Source organism: Rhincodon typus, chromosome 14, assembly GCF_021869965.1.
Source record: "Rhincodon typus isolate 14 chromosome 14, sRhiTyp1.1, whole genome shotgun sequence".
Taxonomy (NCBI): Eukaryota; Metazoa; Chordata; class Chondrichthyes; order Orectolobiformes; family Rhincodontidae; genus Rhincodon; species Rhincodon typus.
Window position 1 is genome coordinate 68858761 of NC_063345.1, and position 11543 is coordinate 68870303.

General features: G+C 46.3%; 1 protein-coding gene across 1 annotated transcript in view; it reads right to left on the bottom strand.

The window, feature by feature from the left end:
* Positions 1-11543, bottom strand: part of LOC109936967 (gamma-aminobutyric acid receptor subunit gamma-4-like) — a 107177-nt gene that overhangs the window by 28030 nt on the left and 67604 nt on the right. Inside the window, exon 2 of the mRNA XM_048604863.1 lies at positions 1476-1696. Within this exon, the coding sequence (XP_048460820.1) occupies positions 1476-1696 (221 nt within the window). The remainder of the gene's footprint in view (positions 1-1475; positions 1697-11543) is intronic.

Here is an 11543-nt window from a genome sequence, read left to right on the forward strand (position 1 = left end):
GCCATGGATTTGCCCACTCACCCAAGCTGTCCAGATCATGCTGAAGGATTTCTGCATCCTCGTCACAGTTCGCCCTCCCCCCACCCAACTTGGTATCATCTGCAAACTTGGAGATGTTACATTTTGTTCCCTCATCCAAATCATTAATATATATTGAAAATAGCAGAATCCCAGCACCGATCCCTGTGGCACGCCATTAGTTACTGCCTGCCAACTTGAAAAGGACCCATTAATTCCTACTCTTTGTTTCCTCTCTGCCAGCCAGTTCCCTATCCATCTCGATACACTTCCCTCAATCCCATGCACTTTAATCATGCACCTTAATCTCTCGTACCCATTTACATCTATCTGCATAATTAGTTCATCCAATTTATTGCAGATGCTCTGCGCATTAAGGCACAACACCTTTAAGCTTGTCCTTTTAACAGTGTTTGACTCCTCCTTATTTTTCTCAATAGCCCTGTTTGAATCTTGTCCATGGAATCTCAGTCCATCACTTTTCTTATTCCTTTTTTTAACTTTTGTTTTTGTCCTTGCTGCCTTCTTCTGTGACTCTTTACATAGGTTCCAATACCCCTGGCATATTAGTTTAAACCCTCTCCAACTGCTCTAGCAAATACTTACCCTAGGACATCAGTCCCAGTCCTGCTCAGGTGTAACCCATCCAATTTGCCTCCCCTCAGCTGGCTGGACAGCTGATCTACAATGCAGAGTGATGCCAACAGTGCAGGTTTGATTCCCAAACCAGCTGAAGTTACTATGAGGACCCTCCTTCTTAACCTCATTCCTTATCTGAGGTGCGATGATTCTCAGGTTAAGCCACCATCTTTTGTCCCTCTCTCATGAGACTGCAGCCTATGTTTCAATAGGTCAATGGTGACTTTGCCTCCAAAAATACACATGGAAACTTGCTGGAGTTGGTGCGGCACGGTGGCTCAGTGGTTAGCACTGCTGCCTCACAGTGCTAGGGACTCAGGTTCGATTCCACCCTCGGCGACTGTCTGTGTGGAGTTTGCACATTCTCCCCGTGTCTGCGTGGGTTTCCTCCCACAGTCCAAAGGTGTGCAGGCTAAGTGGATTGGCCATACTAAATTGCCCGTAGAATTCAGGGATGTGTAGATTAGGTGGGTTATAGGGGAATCGGTCTGGGTGGGATGCTCCAAGGGTTGGTGTGGACTTGTTGAGCAGAAGGGCCTGTTTCCACACTATAGGGATTCTGTGATCTTCTCTGATTCTATGTGTTGCTGTCTTCTCTTTGGGGAAACAATGATCTGCAACAAGCCATAACTGAGTTTGGCAGCAGCAACTGGCAATGATAAAGGGCTGTCTGAGGGGGGCAAGGACGGACAGAGGCTGTCTGAGAGAAGCAGGAAGGGAGGAAGGCTGTTTGAGGTAGGGATGAGACACAGTCTGTTTTAGGTGGGGCTGGAACAGTGGGTGGTGATGTGACGTCATCTCCGGGATAAGAACCTTACCTCAGAGTATAGAGGATCTTGCCATCATTCCAGATTCGCAGCAGTTCATTGGGTGTGGTGATCCAATGAGAATCAGCCCTCTTTGAGTTTCGGAATATGGTGTCTGGGATCCAGATACGCCCCACCATGTTGCTGTTCAAGGTCAGGACTTTCAGTGTGCTGTTAAAACGCAGCCTCCTGTCATACCAGGTTTGTGCGAAGAAGATATCGATGGTGTACTCCTGCAACACAAGGCAGTATTTTTTCTTACCACAAGACCTCATTTGTAAAATTACCAATCTCAGACTTGTTACAATCTCCTTGCACTCATTGTTCAAGAAAATGATCAGTAGTCACTTAATAACTGAGGCTGAGAGTCAGGTTGACAATCTGAATGAGGGAGGCAATTTGCAACTCACCCTGTTGAGTAGGTTTAACATGTGAAAACTGCAGGTCAGACAGCATCTCTGGCAAGATAAACAGGATCGGGGCATTTAACTGTATCTGTCATTGGTTGCTCAAGAATCCTTTAGCTCAAACAAATGGTTTGCTCATTAAATACTGCAAGTATGAACTAGCAACAGTGCAATGAGGGAAACAGGACACCTGGCACCGGAACAAACAGTGTAAAAACACAGGCAAATTTTTAACAATGATGCCTCTTGAAAAAAATACATCTGAAGGAATGAGACTTAGTGCCGGAGAGTTTGCTTGTTAGTAATTAGTACTTAACTGCATTGTTAAAAAGGTATTTCAACAAACTGATGTGACTTCACTCTCTGTGGTGAGCTTAATGGATAATTAATGGACAAATGCTGAGAATTCCAGACCGAAAGTGGAACTAACAATGGAGTAATGTAACTCACGAATGCTTGAGTTTCAACATCCATTTGCGACGTCCTTAAAGGTGCTGTGCATTTTACCCATAACTAAGGAGAAAAATAATTATCCTTGTCATTAGGTGTATAGCAAATTCAGGGTTATTGTTGCAACATCTCAAAAACTGGTGGGTTATGGTTAGGTAGGAAGGTAAAAGTTTAAACCTGAAACAGAAACTTAATCCATATCAAACCAACCTGTTTCTTATGTTAACAGAGTCTGTAAAAGGGCAAGTGAACGATTTGGTGAGTTAATCATTAAAACCTTTTAAGAAGGTCACCTCCCTCCAATTTAGTGGTGATTTCATCTTAACCACAGTTGGCCATATTTTCTGTACCTTGGGATACACAGCAGGTAAAATAAAGTGAGTAGGTCTGGTTTCTTTAAGAAACGTAGCTATACAGCACTGTCTGTGGGCCAGGTGGGGCTTATTGAATTTCTCCTAAATCACCAATAAATTCCCATCACTGACATCCATTACAATCATTATGCATGACCCTCTCAATTACTAAATCCCAATCCCCACAACCACTGATACAACACGAAGCGCTATCACTGTGCGTGATCTTGCTCCAACACTCCTGACACTATTGTACCCAAACTTCATGTACTCATTCCCCCTCCTCCAACATCACAGGCTCTACCTGGGCAGCACAGTATTACATGCTCCTGGGTTACAGCACTGTCTGTGGTCTTCCTGTCCAACAGGGGACTATGGCTTGTCATCAGACTAGCTTTCAGGGAGGTAAGATTTAAAATCTAGTTGTGAGGTGAAGGGAGGTTCAGACTGTAGCTGTGTAGGGAAGGGAGGTTCAGACTGTACAAAAGCAGAAGTTGTTGGAAAAAACTCAGCAGGTCTGGCAGCATCTGTGAAGAAAAAGTCAGAGTTAACATTTCGGGTCCGGTGACCCTTCCTCAGAACTGATAGCATCTAGGAAGATGTTGGTTTATATGCAGAAGATAGGGAGTGGGATGGGGTAGGAAGTAAATTATAGGATAAGGGATAGAGCCCAAAGACAGAGAAGATATCAGTTAGATAGACAAAGGAGTTGATAATGATCTGGCCAGAAGGATGAAAAGCTGCTCATGGGGGCAAGTTAGTGGCTAACAATAAGTGTGTAATGGCAGGCTGTGTGCTAACAAGTCCTGGTGTGTAGGGTAGGGGACTAGGATGTGGGAGAGTTTAGGGCCTAAAATTATTGAACACGATATTGAGTCCGGAGGGCTGCAGGGTCCCCAAGTGGAAAATGAGATGTTGTTCTTCCAGCTTGCTTTGCTGGAACACTGTAGCAAGCCAGAGACAGAGATGTTGGCCAGGGAACAGGGTGGTGTGTTAAAGTGGCAGGCAACTAGAAGCTCAGGGTCTTTTTTGGGTCCATCCCACCAGCATCAACATCCAGAAGGTCATCAGATGCCATTTCCGCCACCTTCAGCCAGATGCTGCCACCAGACATATTCTCCTCCCCTCCCTTTTCTACCTTCCCCAGGAACCGTTCCCTCTGGGACACCCTGGTCCACTCTTCCTTCTCTCCCAACACCTCCCCACAGCCCCATGGCACCTTCCCCTGCAACTGGCAAAGGTGTAACACCTGCCTATTTACCTTCTCCCTCCCCATTATCCAAGGGCCAAAACATTTCACCTGCATTTCCCAGAATCTAGTCTACTGTATTCGCTGCTGACAATGTGGTCTCCTCTACATTGGGGAAACAAAGCATAGGCTGGGTGACCGCTTCACAGAACATCTACATTCTGCTCAAAATAAAGACCCTGAGCTTCCAGTTGACTGCCACTTTAACACACCACCTTGTTCCCTGGTCAACATCTCTGTCTCAAGCTTGCTGCAGTGTTCCAGCAAAGCTCAGGGCAAGCTAGAAGAACAATATCTCATTTTCCGCTTGGGGACCCTGCAGCCCTCTGGACTCACTATCGAGTTCAATAATTTCAGGGCCTAAACTCTCCCATGTCCTAGTCCCCTACCCCACACACCAGGCCTTCTTATCACACAGCCTGCCATTACACACTACCTATTGTTAGTCACTAACAGTCCTCATTAACAACTATTCACCCTCCCAGCCAGATCGTTATCAACTCTATCCAACTGCTCTTCTCTCTCTCTTTGCACTCTATCCTTTATCCTATCATCCCCCTTCCTATCTTCTGCGTATAAACTGGTATTTTCCTAGCTACCATCAGTTCCAAGGAAGAGTCACTGGACCCAAAATGTTTTGCTTCACAGATGCTGCCAGACCTGCTAAGCTTTTCTACCAACTTCTGTTTTTGTTCCTGATTTATATAGCAGCCCCAGTTCTTTCGGTTTTTGTTAGGTTCAGAGTGTAGCTGTTTGGGGAAGGGAGGGAGGTTCAGACTGTAGCTATGTGGGATACAGGAGGTTCAGGCAGTCGCTGTGTGGGGGAGAGAAGTTAGGACTGTAGCTATATGGAGAGGGGAGGTTCAGACTGTAGATATGTGGGGAAGGAAGGCTCACACTGTAGCTGTGCGAGGGGGGAGGGTATATTCAGACTATAACTGTGTTGGGGAGGGGGAGCTCAGGCAGTAGCTATGTGGGGAAGGGCGGTTCAGGCTATAGCTATGCAGGGGAGGGGAGGCTCAGACTTTGTGTATGCATGTATATGTGGCGGGGTGGGGATGTTCAGCCTGTAGCTGTATGGGAAGGGTCAGACAGTGGCTCTCAAAAGGAGGAAAAGGCGTGTAACTATGTAGGGGGTGGGTAGGCTTGATTATAACTGTGATGAGGATATTAACAAGCAAATATTTGAATTGGGGGCAGGGGTCAGCCATTCAGCTCCTTCTGTCTGTTCTGTCATTCAATAAGATCATGGCTAATTGGATTATAACCTGAAATCCACATTCTTGCCTAGCCTGGTAGCCTTTCATCCCTTTATCAAGAATCTAACTGTGCATTAAAAATATTCAAGGACTCCACCACTATTTCAAGAAGAGAGTTCTAATGACTCAATAGCCTCTGTGAGATAAACAATTGCCTCATCTCTGTTTTAAATGGGGGACCCCTGATCTTAAGCAGTGAACCCTAGTTCTAAATTTTCCTATAAATAAAAACATTGTCTCCCCATCCACCCTATTAAGATCCTTCAGGATCTCAAATGATACAATCAAGTTTTTTCTTCATCTTCTAAACTCCAAAGGATATAAATCAAGCTTGTCCAATTTTAGTGTTGTCAGTACTGTGTCTTTTTATTTTGTGTTATTAAAAAACTGTGGACTGAAATAAGGAAGAGCTGTTTAGAAAGAATGACTGCAGTTCTGAAAGCAAGTAACTTTATCCCCATGCAAAGCATCATGTAAATAACTGTTTGAAAAGCTGAATTGGAGTATGAGTTGCAGGTAATTTGGAGCTGAGGGGATGTATAGAACACTTTTTGCTGACAACAAGAACTCAATTGGTGCATGGACTAGAGACCAGTTATACATGCCAGAGATCTTTTCAGCATGCCAAAAATTATGTGATTGGGTCTTGGTAATTGAACAGCTTGGGGTGAGAATAGGTTACAGAGAGAGTGAAATGGTCAACTCAGGAACAGTCTCTCTGTTCTCTGCAGTCAAAACTAACATTAAACTTGAAGCAAACCAGTTTATCTTTCCCGCAGCAGTTGTTGTATGCTGTGACCTTGAATTGATAAGTCAGAGATCTTTAATAACTGAGCCAGCTACCATGTGACTCTCACCAACCAGTGGAAAAATCTTGAGAAAATCGCCAAAAGCAACATGCCAGCCAATTTACATTACATAGATTCATACATTTTTAAGAAATAATAGGCTCATAGATTCATACAGTGCAGAAAAGGCCTTTCAGCCCATAGAGTATGTACCAATGTAACTACTACTAAAGGTACGCTAATCCCAATTTCCTACACCTGTCCCATATCCTCGAATGTTATGATGTTTGAAGTGCTCATCTAAATAATTTTTTAAAGGTTGTAAGGTTTCTGGCATCCACTACCTTCCCAGGCAGTGCATTCTAGATTCTGACCACTCGCTGAGTGAAAACGTCTTTTTTTCCCCAATCCCCTCTGAATCTCCTGCCCCTTACCCTAAAACTCCTATCTCTTGTGATCAGCCCCTCAATTAAGGGGAGCACTACTCTCTATTCACTTTGTCCATACACCTCATAATCTTGTACACATCAATTATGTCCCCTCTCAGTCTTCTCTGCTCTAGAGAAAACTATCCAAGCCTATCTAGTCTCTCCTTGTGGCTCACTTTCTCCATCCCAAGTGACATCCTGGTAAACCTCCTCTGTATCCCCTCCAGTGCTATCACATTCCTTCCTCTAGTGAGGCAACCAGAACTGTACACAGTACTCCATCTGTGGCCTAACCAACTCTGTACAACTCCAATGTCACCTTCCTGCTCTTTTACTCTGTGCCATGACTGATGAAAGCAAGCGTCCCATATGCCTTCTTAACTATCCTAATCACGTGATCTTCTGACTTCAGGGATCTGTGAATAATTATCTCAAGGTCACTCTATTCCTCCAAGCTACTCAGTGTTTTGTCACTCATTAAATACTCCCTCATCTTCTTTCTTTTTCCAAAGTGCATCATCTTGCACTTATCATGGTTAAATACCATCTGCCACAGGTCTGCCCATCTGACCAACCCATCTATATCACCCTGTAACCTACAACCATCGTCTTCGCTATTAATCACTCTACCAATCTTGATGTCATCTGCAAATTCGCTTAATATGCCCCCCACATTTTCATCTATATCATTTATGTATGTAACAAACAATATGGATTCCAGTACTGACCTTTGTGGTACACTGCTGGACACCAGCCTCCAGTTACTCAAACAGCCTTATATCACTACCCTTTGTATCCTATTGCTAAGTCGATTCTGATCCATCTTGTCAAATTTCCCTCAATCCCATGAACTCCCTCTGATGAAGTCATGCTTACTATCCCTAATTAACCTTTGCCTTTCCAAGTGGCTATTAAATCGATCCTTCAGAATTTTCTCCGATAGTTTCCCTGTCATTGACGTGAGACTCTCCGGTCTGTAATTTCCTGGTTCGTCTCAACCACCCTTCTTAAAAGATGGCACCACATTAACTGTCCTCTGGTTCTCTGGCACCTCCTCTGGGTCCAGAGTGGAGCTAAAAATTTGTGTCAGGGTCCCTGCAATTTGCTGCCTTACCTCCCACAGCAGCCTGGGATGCAACTCGTCCAGGCCAGGGGATTTGTCTGTTTTTAAGCCCGACAGAGCCTCTAATACCCCTCCCCATTTCCTGTGTCAAACTGTACAAGTTCCTTACAGTCCCTTTCCCTGAATTCCTTACCCATGTTCTCCTTTTCCAGAGTGAAGACGGAAGAGAAGCATTCATTTAAAACCCTTACAATATCCTGTGGTTTCACACACAGGTTGTCCCCTTGGCGCCTAATGGGTCCCACTCTTTCCCTAGTTAACCTTTAAACCTTTAATGTATTCATAAAATATTTTAGGATTCTCCCTAATGCTGTTCCCAAGTCTTTTGTCACGCCCTCTTTTTGCTCTTCTAATTGCTTTCAATTAGAACTTTCAACTTTCAATAATTCTTGTTCAGTGCAGAAATCTGGACCCTGTTTTCTATCAGCCTGGGTCTGAAAGTGGAATTGGGGAAGCTTTGCGAACTTTAAAAAATTATTAATTTTTGTGGCAACTTCAGGAATAGCAGGACTCGATTTCCAGCACACTACCCCAGTGAGGGGTAACAGTGTGTAAAAGGTATACTATCAGCAAGACATTGTCAGTCTTGGGTAAATAAGGAAAATGCCTAGGATAGACTGTGGGGAGTAAAAAAAGCAGATAATGCAAGACACCTGGACAGACAAGTGTAGGAATTGTAATAGGAAAGTTCCAATATTTTCTATAAATAGAGCAGTGAATGTTCTACACTTCACAGTGACAAGACTGGCTCTCCCATGTACATTATCCGATTTCCTGAGTCCTCTTATTAATTTGTTGAGTTGTCTGATAATAATTCTCTTGTGCACAACTTGGGGCAGTGGCTGCATAGAAATGATGTCATTGGACAATTAATCCAAAATCTCAGGCTAATTTTCACAGGACATGGCTCTCAATTTTGCCATGGCAGTTGGTGAACTCTGGATTCAAATAACTAAGCTGACCTAATGGTGACCATGTAGCCATTGTCAATTGTAAAAACCCATCTGGTTCAGAGATTCCCTTTAGGCCACATAGAGACCCCTTAATCTTCACAAAACCAAGCTTTTCAGCAATTAAGGGTCATAAATCTCACATCTTATTTCCCTTAAAACTTTGCTTCCCTTAAAACTTCTCCTAAGTCAGTTCACATCCTATAAACTAATGCACGCATTGGCCTCATTTCCAAGAATGCACATGGTTGTCCATTTCCAATTGAAAAAATGTTCAAACAAAAATGTTCCAGTTTTTTTTACCATAGTTCTTAAATATAAATATGTTTTCCCAAAGGTACATTCCCTATGTGTACAGACCTTGCTCAGAAGACAACTCATTCATTCCAGGAATCAGCCAAATAAACATTCCCTGAACTGCTTCCAATACAAGTAGATCTTGACTTAAGTAAGAGACCAACATTGTACACGGCATTCCAGGGGAGTCTCACCAAAGTCCCGTACAGTTGTGGGGCAAAATTTCAAGATTTTTTATGCTCTACATTCATGTAAACACAGAAACATAAAAAAAGGAGCAGGAGTAGGCCATTCGGCCTTTTGATCCTGCTCCATCATTCATGATCTTGTCTGATCATCCAACTCAATATTTTCCGCCGCCCATGTTTGGACATTGGGCAGTTTTTCCGCCGCCTCCGCCTCCACGCTTACTTCTTCAACCGTGAACCTAACCCTTCCTCTACTGATACCTTCTCCCGCCTCCAACACACCCCCTTCTCCTGGACACCACCCCAAGGCCTCCTACCCTTCCTTGACCTCTTCATCTCCAACTGCCGTCAAGACATCAATCGCCTCGACCTCTCCACCCCTCTCACCCACTCCAACCTCTCACCCACAGAACGTGTAGCCCTCCGCTCCAATCCCAACCACACCATAAAACCCGCGACAAGGGAGGCGCAGTTGTAGTATGGCGCACTGACCTCTACATCGCCGAGGCCAGACGCCAACTCTCAGACACCTCCTCCTACTGCCCCCTTGATCATGACCCCACCCCCGAGCACCAAACCATCATCTCCCAAACCATCCACAACCTCATCACCTCAGGTGACCTCCCACCCACGGCCTCCAACCTCATCGTTCCCCAACCCCGCACCGCCCGCTTCTATCTCCTTCCCAAAATCCACAAACCTGACTGCCGTGGTCGACCCATTGTCTCCGCCTGCTCCTGCCCCACCGAACTTATCTCCAACTATCTGGACTCCATTTTCTCCCCCTTGGTCCAGGAACTCCCTACCTACGTCCGTGACACCACCCACGCCCTCCACCTCCTCCAGAACTTCCAATTCCCCAGTCCCCAACACCTCATCTTTACCATGGATGTCCAGTCCCTATACAGCTGCATTCCCCATACAGATGGCCTAAAGGCCCTCCGCTTCTTCCTCCCACAGGCCCGACCAGTCCCCCTCCACTGACACCCTCATCGGCTTAGCCGAACTCGTCCTCACCCTCAACAACTTTTCTTTCAATTCCTCCCACTTCCTACAGACAAAGGGGGTGGCCATGGGTACCCACATGGGCCCAAGCTATGCCTGCCTCTTTGTAGGTTACGTGGAACAATCCCTCTTCCGTACCTACACTCGCCCTAAACCCCACCTCTTCCTCCGTTACATTGATGACTGTATCGGCGCCGCCTCATGCTCCCACGAGGAGCTCAAACAGTTCATCCACTTCACCAACACCTTCCACCCCAACCTTAAGTTCACCTGGACCATCTCTAACACCTCTCTCACCTTCCTGGACCTCTCTGTCTCCATCTTGGGCAACCACCTCGAAACCGATACCCATTTCAAGCCCACCGACTCCCACAGCTACCTAGAATACAACTCCGCCCACCCACCTTCCTGCAAAAATGCCATCCCCTATTCCCAATTCCTTCGCCTCCGCCGCATCTGCTCCCAGGATGAGGCATTCCACTCCCGTACATCTCAGATGGCCTCATTTTTCAAGGACCGCAACTTCACGCCCTCAGTGGTCGAGAACACTCTCCACCGTGTCTCCCGCATTTCCCGCAACTCATCCCTCACACCCCGTCCCCGCAATAACAACCAAAAAAGAATCCCCCTCGTCCTCACGTACCACCCCACCAACCTCCGGATCCAACGTATCATCCTCCGACACTTCCGCCATCTGCAAACTGACCCCACCACCAAAGACATTTTTCCCTCCCCACCCTTATCTGCTTTCTGGAGGGACCACTCTCTCCGTGACTCCCTTGTCCGCTCCACACTCCCCTTGAGCCCCACCACACCCGGCACTTTTCCCTGCAACCGCAGGAAGTGCTACACCAACCCCACACCTCCTCCCTCACCCCCATCCCAGGCCCCAAGAAGACTTTCCACATCAAGCAGATGTTCACCTGCACATCTGCTAATGTGGTATACTGCATCCGCTGTACCTGTTGTGGCCTCCTCTACATCGGGGAAACCAAGCGGAGGCTTGTGGACCGCTTTGCAGAACACCTACGCTCGGTTTGCAATAAACAACTGCACCTCCCAGTCGCGAACCATTTCAACTCCCCCTCCCATTCCTCAGACGACATGTCCATCCTGGGCCTCCTGCAGTGCCACAATGATGCCACCCGAAGGTTGCAGGAACAGCAACTCATATTCTGCTTGGGAACCCTGCAGCCCAATGGTATCAATGTGGATTTCACAAGCTTCAAAATCTCCCCTCCCCCTACCGCATCCCAAAACCAGCCCAGCTCGTCCCCGCCTCCCTAACCTGTTCTTCCTCCCACCTATCCCCTCCTCCCACCTCAAGCCGCACCCCCATCTCCTACCGACCAACCTCATCCCGCCGCCTTGACCTGTCCGTCCTCCCTGGACTGACGTGTCTCCTCCCTACATCCCCACCTACACTCACCTTTACTGGGTCCATCCCTGCATCTTTGACCTGTCTGTTTCCTCTCCACCTATGTTCTCCTCTATCCATCTTCTATCCGCCTCCCCCTTTCTCCCTATTTATTTCAGAATCCCCTTCCCCTCCCCCATTTCTGAAGAAGGGTCTAGGCCCGAAA